Raw genomic sequence first — 21317 nt, 5'->3', positions numbered from 1 at the left:
CTGAGCTATTTTCTTGAATATTTATCAAATCATTTTCAATTCTTTGTATTTTATTGTCCAGATTATAAATCTTATAATCAGCTTCCTTCATTTTAGACTCTAATTCTAAGTTGGTATCTTTATCCATCTTTATAACTATTTCTGAAAAGCTTTTCAAAGCTGTTACAATCTGTTGTTTCAGATTATCATACTTTCGTTGTACCAACTCTTTAATTTCCTGCCTGAATTTTTCAAGATTCTGGTTCACAATCTCATCATGTCTTGCCATCTCCTCCAAAACAAATTCCTTTAGGTCTTTAGAGCCATTCTTCTGAATCTGCAAGTTCAAAACTTGCTCATATGATTTGTAAATGGGGGAAACCCCCCCCCCACAGCTTGGTTGTCTGGCTTTGTCAGTTTTAACGCCATCCTGCCACACAAACAAACTCTTTTTAAGAAAAAAAACCTTTTCTCCAAACGATATCAATATCAAGTCTCTAAGAAGGAAGAAACATGAAATAGAGACTTTTCTCTTCAATTCTAGCCAGCGCTATTGTTTCAGATACTTTGTAACGTATTAAGCTATTCAAATGGAAGGACTTTCGCTTTCAGCTTTCTTCTTCTCAAGCCTCAGCCAGTCGCCATTTTAAAACTTTCTTTCTTCGCTTTTAAAATCACTCATAGGATTGTTAGAAATACTTGCAATTTAGGGTCCCAAATCCGGATTTCATCCTGTTTGTTCAGACAATCTGTTAGATTTCGTTGATTGGATTGGTCCCATCGCCTGGCTCTGCAAGAAGCAGAGTTCCCCCGATGCCCAGAGCAGCGGCGAGCTGAGTAGGGAGCCACATTCTGCTTCCTCCCCAAGAGTAAAAAAAAACTCTGGGGAGTTCGCAGAGGGCTTTACCTGTCCTCGCCGGCTCTATCTCACGTCTCCTCAAGGAGATGGAGTTTTTCGAGCCGTCTCTCAGCTGTAGAGACGGCTCTTTACGGGCGGCGAGGCTGGCGGTCCCGAAAGACCGTCTGGCGGCGGCGGAAACCAAACCGGAAGCCTCCTGATGTTGTTCTTCTATTTGGGTGCTTTTTACCATATGATTTAAATCAAGAGTCATTTCAGGTTCCCAGATAAATGAAGCTCTTTCGTCCCCCCGCTGTGGCTTCCTGCCAGCTGAACCCACCACTGGCTGGTCCCGCCCCGCTCCTTGCCCTCACCCTCCCAGTCACTCACCTGAGAAGGTAAGGGCGATGGCAGCGGATGGAGACTCGCTTCATATTACAGAACGGGAGCAAAGTGGCCTTGTACTTGCCCTTTCTTGCGGCCCTTGGTGCTGCACGCACCTTGGTCACTCGGGGAGATGCACGACTTTCTCTCCATCCCGAGACACTGGCTCAGCTGCGGCTGATGCCGGTGCTCTTGCTGCCTCCATGGTCTGCTCGCTGCTCTTGCAGTGCCTTGCAAACACACTTAAAATTTAGCACACTTCACAATGGAGGAGACTGCATCCCCTGCTCCTCCTGGAGCCGAGCATCGGCTGCAGCCAGTCTGGGCCAGTGTCTCAGGACAGAGAGAAAATTGTGCATCTCCCCGAGCGACCAGGGTGTGCGCAGCACCAAGAAGGGCCAGAAGAAGAGGCAAGTACAGGGCTGCTTCACTCCCATTCTGGAATATGGAGTGAGTCTCCATCCACCACCGTCGCCCTTCTCAGGCGAGGAGTGACTGAGAGGGGAGGGTGAGGGGCAGGGCCATCCAGTGGTGGGATCCGGTTCAGCAGGGAGCCACCGCAAAGGACCCAAAGAGCCACACGCGGCTCCAGAGCCACAGGTTGTCGACACCCGGTCTAATCATACTTGGCCAAATAAAGCATTCAATTCAAATTTCTGTGTATATGTCTTTTGTAGTAGTATGGAGTACACACAAGTTAAATATAATAGTACACACAGTTCAAATATAAAGAGCTCTCAAACTTCACAAAGATCACAAAGCTCAAACATCACATTGAAAAATTTGAAAGAATAGCTTTTATGTTTCCTTGCACTGGATTTCCAGCCAAGATCATTAGTCCTGAGTTTTATGTGAAAGTGATTCTTTTTTCTTTCCTTGCATTTGCAGCACCTAGGCATAAAGAAAGATAACATTATACAGGAAATAATGGAAGAAGAAATACCACCAGATGCTGTTCAAGATGAAACTCTTTATTGTCTCCCTAAGCTTGACAAGAATGCTTTTGTTGGATTATTTGTGGAGGACATTGTGTCACCTTCACAATTCCATGTCCGGATTTACGGTGGAGAAACTTCTGATGAGCTGGAAAATATTATGATTGAGATGAGGTTAAGATATATTTGGGCTGTTTATGAAAGTAGAGATATCTACTTTTGCACAAACTTTACTAAAATTGAAGGGAGTGAGAATTCACTTTGTTTTTTGTGTATGGATGCCTGTAATCCATAACTCAACTACTTGCAGTGCAACTGCTCTCAAGATCCATGCACATTTCAAAGTGTGAACTTTCAACATTTCATTTTATAATTGTCATGTTTGTTTGAAAAATTTTGAGGAAGAACCTAAACATTTTCATCATCTTTCAATAATTCAGATTTCCACAACTTGTTTGTATCATTCCCATAAGAAAAAAAATGGCAAATAAGATTAGATAAAAAACATTTTTGCAGGCTTGAAGAAAATAGAAAATAGTACTAGATAACCTAGCTTCCTACCGTGTTTCCCCAGAAATAAGACCCTGTCTTATATTTTTTTGAACCCTGAAATAAGCGCTTGGCCTTATTGCCATGTACTCAAAAGCCCAATTGGACTTATTATCAGGGAATGTCTTATTTTGGGATAAACGGTATTATGTATAAATCCATGCGTAAAATATATCATGATATGAGATATGGGGAGATTGTTTAAGATGGCCAGTTGGGAGTTCAAATATTGACACTCCAGCTGATTCCTATTCCTCATCTCAGTGTTCGTTCTGTGACTAGGAAAAAAATGTGCTCTACTATGGGAGCAGCAGAGTCACTCCTTAAATCCATCAGACAAGATGAATGAGCGGTGTAAAATAAGTGTATTCTTCAGGAAAGAGGAGGGAGTTCCTACCAGTGGGAATTTCAGCTTTTCTCCAAACAGGAGAGAAGTAGCCCATAGAAATGAAGGATGTCTTTGTTCTGATATTTCTAAACTGATCTCTTTAATTTTTTTAAAAAAAATGAGATTGGTTTAAAATAGGATTTTAAAAACTGAATATTTTTTGTTAATCCAAATAATGCCTCAGAGACCAATTTTTGTTTTCAAGAATTCCCATGGAATTCAATCCAGCGCAGTTCAGTACTCATCCATGTTTATAATATTGTAGGAAGAAAGTTGTATTAGTGTATGGTAGCCAAAAAACAGGTGTCTGGTAGCACCTTTTCAGACTGCAGAGCTGTAGCTCATGTAAGGTACAAATTTAATAAATTTGTTAAACTGAAAAGGTAGTACCAGACCCAGATACATAGTAAGCTACAGTGGTGATACATTTGAATCTTCTCTTTCAGACGATGCTATTCTAGTAATTATGTAGCTAATCGTTACGTCATACCTGAAACCTTCATCCGTCCTGGCCAGCTTTGTTGTGTAAAGAATTCTAAAGATAAATGGTGGTACCGAGTTATCATTCATCGACTCCTTAATGACCAAGAAGTGGAAGTGTTTTACCCAGACTTTGGAAATATAACAGTAGCTCAAAAATCTTCACTGAGGTTACTCAAGTAAGTAAACTATCTTTAAAAATGTATAATGATACATAAAGTCTTTCATTCCCCATTATCACATGCTATAGTTTAGACTTAATGTTGATCGAGATTGGGACATTAATGTGGCAGTCATTGCACAGACTGACAAATTAAGGTCCTTATCATTGTTTTCTCCCTTTTGTGCCAAGATCAGATATACATCAACTTCTATACTGATCACATTTTCTGATTATCATTTTTTATGACCCCATAATTCCTTAATTTGGGGCAAAGTTAGGGCAACTAAATGGAGCTGAGCATTTACTGGCCAGTTGCCCTTCCTAATGCCTACATGGAGCTTGCAGCAGATACTTTCTCTTTTTACCCTGAAAGAGAAACATCTGCTACTACCTAGGATTGAACTCTCAACCTTCTGAGTGGGAGAGTGTCTTCACCACTAAACCACCATCCTACTCTCACTTTCTGATCATTATTATTATAGCTTATTAAGCTCAGAGCTATTGGAAGGCCAGGAAAAGCTAATCCTTTCTCCACCTCCTAAAAACCGTGTACAGGGTGGAGTGGAGTGTTGGTTTTGTTTTTTGTTTTTTTGAGGAAAAAACCCCCACATATGCTACAGGAATAGTTTTACAGGAAGTCCTCAACACATAGCCAGTTGCTTAGCCACTGTTCAAAGTTACGACAATGTAAAAAAAGGAAACATGACCTGGATTGGAAGTTCTGGCTTTAGGTCCCCTCTGCAATCATGTGAACAAACTTTGGACCCTCAACAATATTGCCGCATTTATGATAGTTTTGTGGCACATCTGACTTTTGGCAAAACTACATTCATCACAAACCATTGCTTCACTTAAGAACTGCAACATTTGCTTAATGACTGTGGCATTTGCTTTATAATCAAGGTATTAATTAAACAGCTCCCACAAAAGTGATAAAATCATTTTATGACCTTTACAAGATACTACCCTAATGGACAGACTCCAATATGATCATATGTCAAGAACTATTTGTAGTTTGGTTTGGATTTTAGCCTCCCATTTTGTTCTTGCTAGACTGATTAGTTAGCCATTAATCTGACCATGTTTAAGGTAAGATAGGTAAGTGATACAGATAGTGCTTGACTTATGACGATTGGTTTAACCATTATTCAAATTTATGATGGCACTGAAAAAAAGTATGACTGGTCCTCACACTTACGACCATTGCAATGTCCCTACAGGCACATGACCAAATTTTGGCACCTGGCAACCAGGATGTGTTTATGACCATTGCAGAATTCCAGGGTCATGTGATTGCCATTTACAACATTCCCAGATAGCTTCCAACAAGCAAAGTGAATGTGGGAAGCTGGATTTGCTTAATTACTGTGTAATTCACTTAACAACCATGTTGATTTGCTTCTCAACTGCACCAAAAAGGATGGTAAACTCAAGTTATGACTCACTTAATGGCTGCATCACATTGATCAAATGCAGCAGTCATAAATTGCAGATTACCTGTATTTACATGTTATGCAAGTGCGAATTTGGGCAACATGGTAAACTAAAATGAGATTCATTTTATCAGAATTGGGTAATAACAATAATACCCTCAAAACATAGTCTCCAGAAATGTTGCTACTTAGTTTGAGGATTGTATATTATTTTGGAATTTTGTGACATAATTGTAATACTTCTGAAAGTTATTTATATGGTTTTCTTTTGTTTTATTCAATAATAAAATGGTGTGTTCCTTGCCTTTGCAAACATCCAAGGACCATCGAGCTTGTGTTCCAACCCTGAAGAATTTTAATAATTTAGTTTTGCCACCCAGTTAAAAGTTTAAAATATTTATTTGTGTTAAAGTGTGTTTCAATCTGAAAATAAGATCAAAGATTAGAAAAGGCTGTACTCATACACTCTAATGTCATTTTTACTTTGTGGATTCTGCCCCATAGTTTGCCAGAACATCTAAACATGGTAAACTATTATATGCTATTAAAGCAAAAGAATATTAGAGATGACCAATACTGTAATTCATTAATACAGATAAAACAGCAGGTATGGACACAATCCCTGTCCAGATTCACATTTGATGCTAATCCTAATGTGGCTTGTTTGTTTTGGCTTTGCATGCTCTGAAAACAGAAGCAAATGAAGTGTGGTTCGTTTCAGAGTAGTGAACATCAGGTGGAAACCAGGTTTATTTGTCAATTGCATCTATTAATTAGTGTGATATGTGAATGTAAAGGAATGTGATGGTTTTCTGAACTGTTTGTATTTCAGCTTTTCCCAGCATCTAACCAGTTCACAGAGGTGCAAGGCAATATAAACATTTTTTTAAAAAGGAAGAAAACAAAACATTTGCTTTACAAGTTTTGATTGTTTTGCCAACCTGTTAAGCTGTGCTCTGAATCTTTCAACAGAGTATGCTGTAATGTGTGTATGTGATGTGTGTATGTAGTCAGTAGTGTATGCATAAAGGCATAACAGTTCGCGAAATATGATTTATTGCTTAAGGTGTTATATGAATCAAAAGCATATAAAGGGATTGGAGAACAACATCAAATCATATTTTGTTGATAAATCTGAATTAGCCTATTATGCTATTCTTCCAACAGACATTGCTATGCAAAACTTCCTGCCCAAGTTATCCCTGGCTGTTTAGCCTGGGTGAAGCCAAGCAAGGTATGTAATTTCCTATTTGTTTGGTTCTCCTCTGGAGAATTGGTTGGAGATAACTGAAGAGATAATCACAATTTTTTGAGACCCTCAAAATGACGAAACTCCTGAATGAGTCAACCCAGGAAATGGTTAAAGCACAAGTTATATAAAAGTAATGGTGAGGTTTGTCAGATCATATATTAGAATGCATGATTATCAAATGCTGTAAGATTTATGTTGTTTTCTCCATTATATCTAGCACAGATTGTTCCAATGATTTGGAATTTATTATCTAGATATATTTCATCTAGTACATTGTATTGTATATGTACGTGTGTGTATGTATATATATGTATATATGCAGTGTGATCACTCAGCGGTTAAGACGCAGCAGCCCAGGTTTGAGATCCAGGTGCCACGCGTGGGGTGAGCTCCATCCTCACTCCAGCTCCTGTCAACCTAGCAGTTTGAAAGCATGTAAATGCGAATAGATAAGTACGTACCACTACGATGGGAAAGTAATAGCGCTCTGTGACTTCATGCTGGCCCTATGACCATGGAAATGTCTTGGACAGCATTGGCTCAATGGCCTTGAAATGGAGATGAACATTGCCTCCTATAGTCAGCAACAACTAGCAGAGTAAAATCTGCACTCTTTTTATATATTTATATAGCGGTGATTGCATGACTTCTGTAGATGCCATACACTAAATAAAAATAATCTGTTGTATGCAAACCTATGTTGTAGCCCTTGAAATTTGCTGTAACAAGCTTGATGTCAAATCGAGAATTGACCTGTATACGTCACATAGTTTGATTGCCTCCTGGAATATGTTAACGTACCAAAGTATTCAAGACAGCATCTTATCTTTTTCTGGGGATCTGTTTCAGTTTAGGCGAATTTAGGCGCAGTAGTAAATACATACCGTACTTGCATCTTGAAGCATGTTCATCTATTCCTGAAAAGGCCTCCCCTGAATCCAGAGGTCTGTGCCTTATTTAGCAAAAAGGAAGATGACACTGAGCTTAAGAACCCCTCTTGAGAAAAACAAAAGGAAAGAAAATGATACATTAAAAAGTACTATGCAGTGCCTACTTTGCCCACTGTATCAACTCACACTTGCCAAGTTAAATTAACTGGGAGATTTCTACCTTGTTCTGTCAATGAATGACATATATGTGTATGTATATCAGAAGTCACATTTCAAAATGGGCAGAGTCAGGATAAAACTTTTGAGTAAATAAAAATAAAAAGTATTTGATTCCACATCTGCCTGTATCAGCAATTCTGCCTCACATGTGTATGTTCTCAGCATAAAAATAGAAAATGACTAAAACTAGATGGAGCTGGGCTAACTGCATTGATTAAGGGGTAAGAATTGGGTTGATATTAAGTGAGGGGAGGAGTCAAGGACGGAACAACAGCAAGGAAGTACTAGGTAAGATTCTGGAGTAATTTCATGTAGTTGTAATGTGTATTGATTAAATTTTTTGCTTATTTTGTATTTCAGTGTCTGGATTTTTTAAAGATTTAAACTTATAAACAGTTGAAACGGGGGTTCAAAGAAAAAATAAGTTGCAACATTGGGAAAGAATAAGGTTTGTCTTGCTTACAGAGCAATGTTAGCATCAGAACTTAAATATTGGAACTGTTGAAAAATTCAGGGAATGAATAAATCAATGAAAATTTAAAAGCAGGTGAAGAGAAGAAAAGTTAGATGATTCATTAAGTAGGGAAGAAATTAAATTTAAAACTGGTATTTTTAAAAGAGACTGGCAAAAAATCACATATATTTTCCTCCCAGTCCCCTTCCCCGGGATTGAAGGCAACATACATAGCACAATATTCTTTCCTCCAAATTTTCCCAAAATAACAGGCTGAAAACTAGAGATTATTCCGAAGCCTTCCATGACTATGAGACTTGAACTTGTGCTTTTCTGATTCTAAATTTAAACTTTGTGTTTATTTTATATTTTGCTTTATCCTCTCTTTTTTTTCCTGCATAAAGGGTGATTGGTCTGTCAGTGCTATAAAGGAATTCCGAAGACTGTGTGAGCTGAAATTGCTGGTGGGACTGGTAGATGAATATATAAATGATGTCCTTTACCTCTTCCTTTGTGATACCAGTTCCGATGATGACGTCTACTTGCACAATGTTTTGAAATTAGAGGGTCATGCACTCATTTGTAGGGAAAACATTCCTTCCAAGGTAAAAGGAAGACAAGTTATGATGGGGCAGGGCTACAGTGCTGAATTAGTAATTGACAAGTAATTCCCAGACTAGCTTGAACTGGACTGAAAAGAAAAAAAATGAAACAAGATCATAAGGGGAACTGACATTGTGTCAAAGAAATCCATATTGGAAATGGGAGTTTATTTTTTACAATTGCTAAAGCAATATAATCATACCAAAAAAAGTATAACATGGATCAATTACTGTATCTCTCTACTTTAAAAAAGTTTTTTTATTATTATTATTTTATTATTTATTTAATTTATATACCGTCCTACTCCCGAAGGACTCAGGGTGGTGAACAGCCAAACAGTAAAAACACATAGATACAAAATTTAAAAACAAAGTAAAATCGAATTAAACAAATTTGGCCCAAGGCATATTAAAACCCCAATCATTTAAAAACCAATTTAAAATTTGCGTAATTAAAAAGGGGGAAAAAATTAGGCCAGGCCCGTCTGGTGGAATAAAAAGGTCTTAAGAGCGCAGCGGAAGGTGCACAGATCCGGGATCCTCCATATCTTCGGGGGGAGCTCGTTCCAGATAGTAGGTGCCCCCAGAGAGAAGGCTCTCCCCCTAGGGGCCGCCAGTCGACATTGTTTGGCCAACGGCACCCGGAGGAGCCCCTCTCTATGAGACCGTACCGGCTGGTGGGAGGCTATTGATGGTAGTAGGCGGTCCCATAAATAACCAGGTCCTAAGCCATGGAGGCTCTAAAGGTGGTAACCAAAACCTTGAAGCGCACCCGGAAGACCACCGGGAGCCAGTGCAGCTCGCGCAGGAGAGGTGTTACATGGGAACGCCATGTCGTTCTCATTACCACCCGCGCAGCCGCACTCTGCGCCAGCTGGAGCCTCCGGGTGCTCCTCAAGGGGAGCCCCATGTAGAGAGCGTTGCAATAGTCCAGGTGGGAGGTGACAAGGGCATGAGTGACCGTGCATAGGGAGTCCCGATCCAGAAAGGGATGCAACTGGCGAATCAGGCGAACCTGATGAAAAATCCTCCCGGTCACAGCTGTCAAATGCTCTTCTAAAGACAGCCGTGAATCCAGGAGGACGCCCAAGTTGCGAACCCTCTCCGTGGGGGGCCAATGATTCGCCCCCAATAGTCAGTGATGGCACCAACTGATTATATCAGGATGTCGGAAACCACAGCCACTCGGTCTTGGATGGGTTGAGCCTGAGCCTATTCCTCGCCATCCAGATCCACACAGCCTCCAGGCACCAGGACATCACTTCAAGGGCATCTGAGTAATCTGGATATAAAGAAATAGGTTCCATAAAATTACCTTTAAAACAGCCTAATTTTCTAATCAAAGTACAAATCAAAAATCAGTAATAGGAAAGCAAGCCTATTGATGGATTGGCATCATACCTAATTAACAAATTAGTGTTCTGTTTGTAACTCTACCTTCAGGTACAGGAAACATCATATAAATAGAAGTGCAGTCCTCAAACTGAGCTGTATGAAAATAGCAAATGAAAAAAAGTAATGTTTCATCCTGTCGACCTTGTGTGTTAAACCAGATAAAAATCACAACCAGATAAGCTAATTCTATTTTATTGTAGCTACCTTGCAAGTCTGAAAATGCAGTCCTCCTCTCCCCCATTTCTTTTCCAGCTGAAGAAACAGCAGAGGATCTCTCCTGAGCCTCTTGCCCCAGCTACTATAGTTTTGGGCTACACTATTTCTTATATGACCATCCGCTGGCAGCCTCTCTTTGCCCAAGGTCTTTCCCACATACCATTAACCACTCTGGGTTACAGCTTGTTTCTAAGGTCAGACTGGAAGCTATTAAATATTTCTTTATTTTTACTTTAACAGGGCTTCGAAGAGTTAAATCCTTTTACGCTATATATGAAACCAAACCAAAACCAGCATGCTGATTTCACAGAAGCAGACACTTCATTGCTTCAGCAGGACTTTCTTGTAAACTTCCCAGGAACAAATCCAGAGACTTGCAATAATGAAGTAGTTTCACAGGTGGGAAAGATTTGCTGATTATTGCTCCTCTCTGTTCCTGTAAAATCCCCAGAAGACAGAAAGGGTTAGTTTTTCTTTTAAAATTAGCATCTAGTAACTATGGTTGTATGGTTAGGTGAATCCCAAAAATATTACATTGAGCAGGGTGGATGCTCTAAAGTCAAAAGCAACCAATTTTTCTTGGTGCCTTGCATTGTGTACTGCAGCGCTTGACAAATGCTTAGCATCCATCTGACTTCCTTCGCAATCTGTCTTCATATTTTTAAATTAAAAGGAGTGTTTGCATGATGCAAAGCAGAGCACCAGCCTCCAACATTACCTCTGTTCCCAAAAGTTATTCTGGACCCAACCTGAAAATGAAAATGATGGGTAGCCGCAATCCAGTGTTTCGTTTAGATGTACATTCACTTACCTAGAAACCCCCCCCCCCCAAAAAAAAGTAGTATGGTAGTGAACAATCTAGGGAGGTAATGAAAGAGTATCCTTCTAGTTTACTTTCTAGTAAATGGGTGTTTTGTGGCTGCCCAAACCAACTGTAGCACTCATTTGCAGATGGGAAAGCCCTCCCCACAGCAGGAGACTGCACTGTCCTTCAGACAGTATTCCAATGCCCCTTCTACTGTCTGGTATACTTGCAATATTTTACACCCACATAATTTCCTGGATAAGTAGATTCTATCAACATCACTGCATGGATGAAGGGTATGATTCATTGTCATTATTTTACTGGTCTTCCTGTCCATAGCTTTCAATATTATTATTATTCATACTACTGCTAAGGGAATGAGATAATCATTCATAAATATTTCCTCATACTGTTTAAAATATTTCTGTGGCAATCAAATGTTAATGCCTCTACTGATACATTTTTCAGTGTTTTTCCTTTTAAAACAATGAATGTGAAATTACGTAATCAGATATGTCAGTGGGATTAGGAAATGAAGCATACATAAAGAAGTCTTTAAAATAAGATAGTTTCAACTATTTAGCGTTTTCTATTTGTGTACTGAAAAGGTAATAAATAGAAAAGTACATGAGTAAAATATTGCAAAGTGATCAAAGCTGAACATGAATATATGGGAGTATTTATTCAGTTGCAACTTTAAAGATTTTTCATAAATCTCCTTTTTCAGTTCCTTTGTAACTTCAAGTGATTGCTGAACAAGCAGTTGGTAAGCAAGGACTACTTGTACGGTGTAGGAATTGAACAAAATGGCTAAAAGTGTGATTGGATTACTTTTAATAAATGGAATTTTGTGCAGGATTTTCCAATGAACAAATTCTCTAAAATACTGTATTTGAAATTAAATATATAATTAAAATGACAGTATTGTAAACATTTTCTAGCACACAGCAAGCCAATTCTCAGATCCTGAACTACCATACCTGGAGCCAGTGTATTTATGCCAAGAAATTTGGGATGAGAACTGGTTGCCTTCACCATATGAAAAAAAGAAAAATGAGGATGCTTCTGATAATTTACATACTGATATTATGGTAGTTTCTCACCAGACTTCAGGTCATGAAGGCAACAAAAATAAGATCCAACACAACCAAAGTGTGATTCAAAAGGTAGATTTTGTTACTGGTTTTTCGTGTTACTAATCCAAAGGTTCAATTGAGATGCAGTGCTTTCTTACCCCAAAGATTCAGAGTTTGTAGTATATAGATTTTTTTTAAAAAAAGAAAACCATAATCTTATCTGTATGCATAAACTTTAAATTGGTGAAAATAGATTGTAACTAAAAAATTAAAATACAAAAATAGTAAAATAAGGAAACTGCACAGCAGTAAAAACAGACTGGGAAATCATTACAAGCCAGCAAGCATACCACATGGAGTAGAATACCAAAATATTTTGGAAAACTTAAGGCAATGATAAATGCTTTAAAATGCTTTCAGTTTGTACTTGGGAATAGTACATGTATTCCCTGACATACAACCGTAATTGAGCCCAAGATTACTGTCATAATTTGTACCAGTCACTAAGCTAGTCATCATGTAATCAACCTGATTTTATAACTTTTTTTGTGGCCGTCATTAAACTCTGGTCATAAAGTGAACATTAAGCGAACCAATTGTCTACAAAGTAAATGCAGGTTTCTGGCAAGCAAAAATTCTTTGTTAATTGTGGTTATATGACTGTGGGAAGCAGCAAAGAGCCATAAATGCAGGCCCTCTATTGAGTGCCCAAAATGCGATCATATAACTAGCTGGGTTGCCCATCTCTCAGAACTTTGAATCTGGTTCATTAGTATCTTTTGGTGGGGAGGGGAATGTCCGCCATAACTTCAAATAGTCACTAAGCAACTAATTGTAAGTAAAGATCTACCTGTATTTCATAATATGAATGCCGCTATTAAAAAAACCTTAATGTCCTAAAAGCTCTGCTCAAACAACAGATGCTAAGGTCTTGCAGAGCAGTATAAGAGCTTGGTAAGAAGCAGATATTTAGCTACATTGTCCAAACCTTATTTCCCAGATTGGATAGGACACAGATACGAATGCTTTCACATAATATCAGAACTTTAATGCTGCTACAATCCTGCTGATTTGGTAGCCGGTTTTGGCTTCATCCAAAATATCAAATTCATTTTTTAAGGGCACTTCAGCAGTTAGCAGTGCCTATCTGATTATATCTGGGATTAGAAGTTGGGCAGGGTCAGGCCTGGCGAATACCTAGACTGGGTTTAAGCTAGGGTTGTTTGGGATGTCAGAATCATATAAGAAGAAAACAAAGGCAAACTATTTCTACTATTGTGTTGACAAGAAGACAGCACATGAAGCCCCCAGAAATCGTTCTGGACTTGAAGGAGACATTGCTTACCTTCAAAGTCAGCCCCATGTTGAATCCTATAATCAAGATTTGGAGGCTATGGAGAAATTGATCTGACTTCTCCAGGCAGGAGTACTGTTGAGAACATAGCAGTGTGTGACAGACTGTGACACATTGCTGCTACCATAGTACTTTGAGTCCCAGGCAGTTCCGTATATAAATTGCTTTCCTCTGTTCTTTCCTCACCATTCTGGTCCTTTGGTCATCATTTTAAAGGTTGGATCTCCCTCTAAGACTTAAGGGGTGGAGGGAGGTCATTTTCTGCTTGGAATAAATGTCCTTCTTTTTTGGCAGACCAGGGATGTGTCCAGTGCCATTGAGACAGCAGATGATCCAAGTCTGGAACATCCAAGTGAAATTCTGAGCTCGATGGCAGAAACAAAGGTAATTTGATTTGTACTGTTTCTCTTTAGGAGAAATGTTTTTATTAGGCTGGACACTTGTATGTTCTATAGGAACTCCAAAAGAAGAAAATATATATTAGCTGAACTGGGTTGAACTGTGAAGTCCTTGGTGCTCTCTGAGCTTGCTTGTTTGCCTGCAGCCATTTAATTACACAACTAGGTAATTATACTCCACAAAAGTATTGTTAGACTTTTCAGATCTTCGCCATATTTGCCATTCCAAATTTATGTGACCATCACCCAGCAGTGAAATCCAGCTGGATCTTTCAGGCTCACACGAGCTGGTAGGGCCGGCAGCGGGAGGCTCTGCCCACCCACCGAGACATCATTATGTCCCATTTTTGACCCTCTGCACATGCGCAGAAGAGGCGTGTGAGCTCACATTTCCGATCCGCTGCCATCACCTATGCCATATGAAACCTTTGCTTCAGGTGTTTTCTTTTAATTGTATCAATGTCAGTCAAATGGATATCCTGTGTTTTAAAGCAGGTTTCTTTTTTTCACTTGACTGCAGACAGAATCCTCTGTTGGAGATATACCTGATTCTTTGTCACAAACATTAGAAGAGTTTTATGTTTCCATTGTTCATTCCGAGAAACCAAGAAAGCTGAGTCAAAATGAATCAGATGTAAATAAATCGTCTGCTTGCCATTCCCAACTTCCTCCATCAACATCTGTGTTGCATGGTATATTTATGGATTTATCTTCTAATGATGCTAACTTTGCTATTACTATAGTATTATTAAATTTGTTGCCAAAGTATCATACCCCTTTAAAATGGATTTGTAGCTGAGCTGATACTACAAAATCAGATTCAGTAGAGATTACAAAATGATCAACTTTTGAAGCATAATCTCTGTTGAATCCTAGAACTAAATTCTGAGATATCAGGAATGGTGGCTAATCAGAATAGTATGGAACATACTGATTCTGAAAGGGTTAACATGTAAAGTGAAAATATGAGGGAGCTAGGGTGGGAAAATAGGGAAATATTGGATACTGGTTTACACAGCAGATTCTATTCATCTTCATGTTTCAAATAAGAAACTATCATGCAGTCTAGACAGAGGTTTCCTTTAGGGACATGAAAACAGCTTTCTCTACTCAACACTTCCTGTTCATGATGAAAATTGGGTTTTGTTGAGTAATTTTATATGACTTCATGTTTGTTTAATCAAAAGTGGAATTAGAATGGTTTAAGGAGAAGATGTGGGAAAGCAGAATCTACACTTACATTGTAGAAATGTGAACTAGTTAAAGTGAGATTGGTCAGGGCAAAACAACTGGATGGATCTAAGCCCTATAACAAATAACTTCTGACCACTCTTTCTTCTCTTTACTATGTAGGAAGACCTGCTTCAGAGAATATGGTTAATGATGCTTCTAGAACTCAAACAGTTTCTGTATATAATGCTAATCGTTACTTTGAACCTTGGGCCCTTGGTCACAATGCTTTGGTCTTTACTGCTGAGCTTCAGGGCTCTCCAAAATTCTGTATTCCATGCAGTCCAACTGTTGCCTTGGGAGCATCTGCACGACTAGCTGTCTCTGGTGGATATTTCCCCCTTACCTTTAGGAAGATGAAGATATCACAAAAGTCAGTATGAAATATTTCCAAAAGACTTCAATGTTCATCTAGTTAACTGGACAATAGCTTTAAAAAAATCTTGTAATTTGAGCCTATGGGAAATTATAATTTAAAGCCCAACTGAAATTTGGACAATTTATGCCATGATTTTTCCCCATGTTTCTGTTGTATATTACTTGCTTTTCTTGTTGTATATTACTGTTAACATTTCTACTCTTAATATAATAGTTTTGAAAATAATCAATGAACTGTCTTATTTAAGTTGTATGCATATTTTTGTAGGCTGGCAGAGTCAGTGAGTGTTGAGGACAGCATATACAACAGTGTCAAACCACAGCTGGCCAATTCTTTAGCTGGTATTGGTCTTCATACACATTTGAGTTCTTGCCAACCTAGGATATTGTAATGTATCAGTGTAATGTGTGCAGATATGAACAGTGTGGGACCAGCCTTAGTAATAACCAAGCAGAGTAATTTGGGTTTTTTTAAAAAGTGTATGCAGTTTTCTGGGAAACAGCTTAAATTAATATGGATGCTACATTTGGTCTTCTCAGCATTTCTAATGACTCACATTAAAATATTCAGTCTCAATATTTTCCTGCATATGTGCAATGTGAATGTGAGTGAGTTAGAATCAGAATTAGAATAGAGTAGAGCTGGAAGGAACCTTGAAGGTCTTTTAGTCCAGCCCCCTGCTCAAGCAGAAGAACCTATACCATTTCAGACAAGTGACTGTCCAGTCTCTAAACTTCCTGTGATGGTGTGCCCACATTTTCTGAAGGCAAGCTGTTTCACTGGTTAATTGTCTTCACTGTTAAGAAGTATCTCCTTAATTCCAGGTTGCTTCTCTCTTTGATTAGTTTCCAACCATTGTTTCTTTTCCTGTTCTCTGGTGCTTTGACGAATAATTTGACCTCTTCTTCTTTGTGACAGCCCCTCAAATATTGGAATACTGCTATCATGTCATCCCTAATTCTTCTTTTCTCTAGACTAGCCAAACCCAAATCCTGCAGCCATTCTTTATATGTTTTTGTTTCCAGGCCTTTGATCATTTTAGTTGCTCATCTCTGAACTTTTTCCAAAGTCCTAACTTTTTTTTGTAGTATGGTGACCAGAATTGGTTGCAGTATTCCAGGTGTGGTCTTACTAGGGCTTTATAAAGCAGTACTAATGCTTCAGGTGATCTTGATTCTATCCCTCTGTTTATACAACCCAGGATCGTATTAGCTTTTTTGGCTTCTGCTGCACACTGCTGGCTCATATTCAATTCATATCCACTAGGACTCCAAGGTCCCTCTCACAGTTACTGTTTTTGAGCCAGGTCTCACCTAATCTGTACTTACTGTATGCTATTGTAAACTTTGCTTTTCTCCACATTAAAATTCATTTTGTTGGATAGGGCCCATTGTTCAAGACTGTCAAGATCTTTTTGGATCCTGAGTTTGTCTTCTGCAGTGTTGGCTATTCCTGCCAGTTTAGTGTTATCTGCAAATTCGATGAGTTTCCCTTCTATTCCCTCATCTCAATCATTTGTGAAGATATTGAAGAGTACTGGGCCTAAGACGGAGCCTTGTGGTACCTCAATGCTGACTTCTCTTCATGTGGATGTAGTACCATTAAAGACTACTTGTTGAGTACAGTTTGTCAGCCAGCTGTAAATCCATCTGGTGGTGATGTTGTCTATTCCTCATTTTTCTAGCTTACCAAGAAGTAGGTTGTAGTCTACTTTGAAATCTAAGTATACTATGTTCACAGCATTTAGCTGGCCTACTAATTTAGTGACTTTATCAAAGAATGAAACAAGATTGGTTTGGCATGATCTGTTTTTAACAAACTCATGCTGGCTACTAGTTATAATAAATAAATAAAGTTATAACTTTATTTGCTCCTACGGTAGTTATTTGCAGATCTTTTTTTAATTATCTTTTCCAGGATCTTCCCAGATGTTGATGTTAGACTGATTGGTCTGTAGTTTCCTGGGTCTGTTTTTTCCTTTCTTGAAGATGGGAACCACATTAGCCCTTTTCCAGTCCTCAGGTACTTCCCGGGTGTTCCAGGATTTTTGAAAGATATGGTACAATGATTCTGAGATAACATTTGCCAGCTCCTTCAGAACTCTGGGGTGTATTGTGTCAGATACCGGTGATTTATATTCATCAAGGTTCTCTTATCATTTTCTTACTTACTGTATTTTCCAGTGTATAAGACAACTGGGCGTATAAGACGACCCCCTATTTTTCCTGTTAAAATATAGGGTTTGGGCTATACTCGCCGTATAAGACTACCCCTCTTCCAACGCACACCAAATAAAAATTAAAAAACATCAGATTTGATTTCAATATGGTAATTTTAATTCAAATGGTTATGACATGCAGGTACTTAGCAGGAAAACTGTCACTTATAAACATAAGGCTGTTTGTCATCAAACATGTAAACATAAAACAGTGCAATTGGATTAAACTTTTCCTAATTCACTCTAAAGCTGAAAGGAAGGATAACACAATAAACCCATGGGAGCTGCCATGCTGTTTGTTTTCTAAGCTGTCAACCAAACTGGAACTGATGATGATAGGAGGAAGATAACGAACAATAGAGAGCCAGTGCCGGGCAAGTCCCTGGCGAGTCAGCAATGCCCATCATAACTGCAAGCTATGCAGTCATGCCTGCATAGCTGTCACGCCAGGTTTTGCTGGCGTGACAGCCTTAAAAGCCTTCAAAATCCTCCTGTTCGTCATCTGATATCATAACTACATCAATGACATCTTGTGATACATTTGTAAGGCAGTCATCATATCAATCTAATTCCGTATCAGATGGTGTGGTCTCAGCTTCGGCTTCCTCTTCATCTTGCCACAAGTAGTCGTCCTCCATACCATCTAATGAATTTGATATGCCACACTTCTTGAAAGACTTGATTACTGTTTCTGCATCAATATCATTCCAGGCTTTTATGACAAACTTGCACAAAACATCCAACTGGAGCACGCATGTTTCCTCCTTTTGTGAATGACTTTTCACCGCTAACCATCCACTCATTCCACTGTTCTCGAATGCGATCTTTAAATGGCTTGTTTAAGCACACATCCACTTGCTGTACCAACGATGTCAATCCTGCAGGAATAACTGCCTCATCTGTGTTTATTCTTGCAAGCCTTTGCTTGGTGCTGGGAGTTAAATGAGCCCTGAACATATCCCACACCAGTAGACTACGTTTTGAATAAGTCCACCTGGTTGCCTGCTCCATACATTATCAAGCCATAGCTTTACCCCTTCTTCATCCATCCAGCCTTTTTCATTCACATGTACAAAACAACCAACAGGGAACTTGAGTTTCAGCATTGTTTTTCTTTTAAAAATAATCATTGGTCTCAGTTTGGAGCCATCAGCTGTGCATGCTAGTACCACTGTAAAACTGGACTTCTCATGTCCTGTTGTTTTAATTAAAATTGATTTTTCACCTTTTGGATGGACAGTTTTATTTCCAATCATATCAAAATTCATTGGAGTTTCATCCATATTTCCGATACTACTTAACGCATAGCCATGTTTATTGCGCTGTTGTATTACGTATCGATGGAAATTATTTACTTTGGCATCAAGATCTGCAGGTAATTTTTGTGCAATTTTTGTCTTTTGCCTCAGTACCAAATTATGCCTTTCCAAGAATCTAGTACACCAGGATACAGTGGCCTTAAATCTGTTGCTGTGATCTGGGTTAGATTTGGCCCACTGAAGTGCAAACAAACATATTTTATTTCGTGTCACTACATAACCGTTTTGGCGATGCTCATTCACCATGTCTGCTACATGTTTTTCGAGTTCTGGCCAATGTGGGGTGCCTCTTCTTAATGCACACTTACCCCTTGGCATACTCTTTAATGCTTTTACATTTGCTTTCCAGTCCTGAACCATCTTTTCTGTTACTCCATATTGTCTTGCAGCAGCACAGTTATTATGTTCCATGGCAAAATTTACAACTTTAAGTTTAAAACTGGCTTCATATTTCTTTCTTCTTGCTGGTGGAGCCATGATGGGGTCTTGACTGTTAGCTATTTGTATACTGTACTGTATGTACTGTTGCTGTACTGTATGTACTGTTGCTGTACTGTAGAGATACCTATGAGCCAGGCTGCACATCTGCCTGTCAAGGTAATGGGCTACGCTATGTGTAGTGGCAAGAGGGCTATTTTGTACCAGGTTTTTTTCCTGTCACCCATGTCCTGTCACCCATGCAGCCTTGACGAGATCGGCACAGCTTCATGAATCTGAGTTGCTGGCGCTGACCGATGACGCTACGGGAGCACCGACAACATTGACAGGAAGCTGTGCCGATCTCGTCAAGGCTGCATGCCGCTCAATGCTGGACCCAGCTGGTTGCTGCGCGGAGCTTCCCCCACCGTCCCAGGCATCCAGGTGGGTATTACCCACGCTCTGACTTCCCCAGACCCCCAGTGATGGCGAGCCCCAGCTGGGACTGGGGGAAGCTCCGCGCAGCAACCAGCTGGGTCCAACATTGAGCGGCATGCAGCCTTGACGAGATTGGCACAGCTTCTCGAATCTGAGTTGCCGGTGCTGACCGATGACGCTACGGGAGTGCCGACAACATTAAGGGGAAGCTGTGCCGATCTCGTCAAGGCTGCATGCCGCTGAATGCTGGACCCAGCTGGTTGCTGAGTGGAGCTTCCCCCAGGCATCCAGGTGGATATTACCGACGCTCCGACTTCCCCAGCTGACCCCCAGTGATGGCGAGCCCCACCTGTCTGGGGAAGTCGGAGCGTCAGTAATATCCACCTGGATGCCTGGGATGGCGGGGGAAGCTCCGCGTAGCAACCAGCTGGGTCCAGCATTCAGCGGCATGCAGCCTTGACGAGATCGGCACAGCTTCCCCTCAATGTTGTCGGCGCTCCTGTAGTGTCATCGGTCAGCGCCAGCAACTCAGATTTGGGTACCCGGCGTATAAGACGACCCCCGACTTTTGAGATGATTTTCCTGTGTTAAAAAGTTGTTTTATACGCCGGAAAATACAGTATTTTAATTTTTATTTCTAGTTTGTCTTTTACAGTAAGTTTTTTGGTAGGTTGGGCTATAGTTTCTTTTTGCGTGAAGACTGAAGCAAAGAATGATTTAAGCAGCCCTTCTTTCTCCCTATTACCTGTTACTTCTTTGCCATCTTTAATGGACCTACTCTCTTTAGTGGACCTTCTGTTTCCTTGACTTTTTTCTTATTATTAATATGTTGAAAGAAACTTTATTATCTTTGAATTTGTTGCAAGCCTTAGTTCATTCTGAGCATTTGCTTTCCTGATTTCATCTTTGCATGTTCTGGCTATCTGCTGTAATCAGCGTTAGTTATGTGTCCCTCTTTCCATTTTTTGTACTTGTCCTTTTTGTCTTTCAGTTTATCAGAGAGATCTTTGTGCAGCCATGCTGGTTTCTTCTTGAATTTCTTGTTTTTCTTTTTCAGTGGTATTGTGCTTGATTGGGCTTTTATGATCACATTTTTCAGAATTTCCCACGCTTCTTGAGTTGTTTTCCCCTTTAGGATTTTCATCCATGGGAACTTTTGTAGGCTCTCTCTGAGTTTGTTAAAATCAGCTCTTTGAAAGTTTAAGACACTGGTTGGATTATTTTCTATTGCTTGTGTTTGCATTATATTGAATTCCAGTATGACGTGGTCACTTTCACCCAAGGTTCCAGCAACTTCAACTCCCTCTATCACTTCTTCTCTATTAGTAAGAATTAGGTCCAGTGTAGCTTTACTTCTAGTTCCATCCTCCTTTTGGATGACTTAAGTTGTTGGCTAGGTTGGTTAGAAATCTGTTTGATCTCCTACTTGCTACAGAGTTTGTCTCCCAATTGATATCTGAGTAGTTAAAGTCTCCCATTACTACTGTGATATTCTTCCTACATACA

The 21317-nt window shown here is 39.5% G+C and overlaps 1 protein-coding gene across 3 annotated transcripts in view; it reads left to right on the top strand.

Moving 5' to 3' along the window:
• TDRD5 (tudor domain containing 5) overlaps positions 1 to 21317 on the top strand; it is a 123934-nt gene that overhangs the window by 19479 nt on the left and 83138 nt on the right. For 2 of the 3 annotated variants that reach the window (XM_087890121.1, XM_087890123.1), the window contains exons 10-18: positions 2090 to 2310; positions 3520 to 3732; positions 6317 to 6383; positions 8369 to 8569; positions 10418 to 10576; positions 11924 to 12148; positions 13707 to 13796; positions 14331 to 14502; positions 15164 to 15413. In XM_087890121.1, coding sequence (XP_087746247.1) covers positions 2090 to 2310; positions 3520 to 3732; positions 6317 to 6383; positions 8369 to 8569; positions 10418 to 10576; positions 11924 to 12148; positions 13707 to 13796; positions 14331 to 14502; positions 15164 to 15413 — 1598 coding nt within the window. Of the gene's footprint in view, positions 1 to 2089; positions 2311 to 3519; positions 3733 to 6316; positions 6384 to 8368; positions 8570 to 10417; positions 10577 to 11923; positions 12149 to 13706; positions 13797 to 14330; positions 14503 to 15163; positions 15414 to 17336; positions 17490 to 21317 lie in introns of those variants that run through there. The other variant, XM_087890122.1, reaches the window with a different exon arrangement.

The sequence above is a fragment of the Pantherophis guttatus genome, chromosome 3 (genome assembly GCF_059756535.1).
Source record: "Pantherophis guttatus breed Tessera chromosome 3, ASM5975653v1, whole genome shotgun sequence".
Classification (NCBI taxonomy): domain Eukaryota; kingdom Metazoa; phylum Chordata; class Lepidosauria; order Squamata; family Colubridae; genus Pantherophis; species Pantherophis guttatus.
The sequence above is the reverse complement of the archived record's forward strand: the minus strand, read 5'-3'. Positions and strand labels throughout refer to the sequence as shown.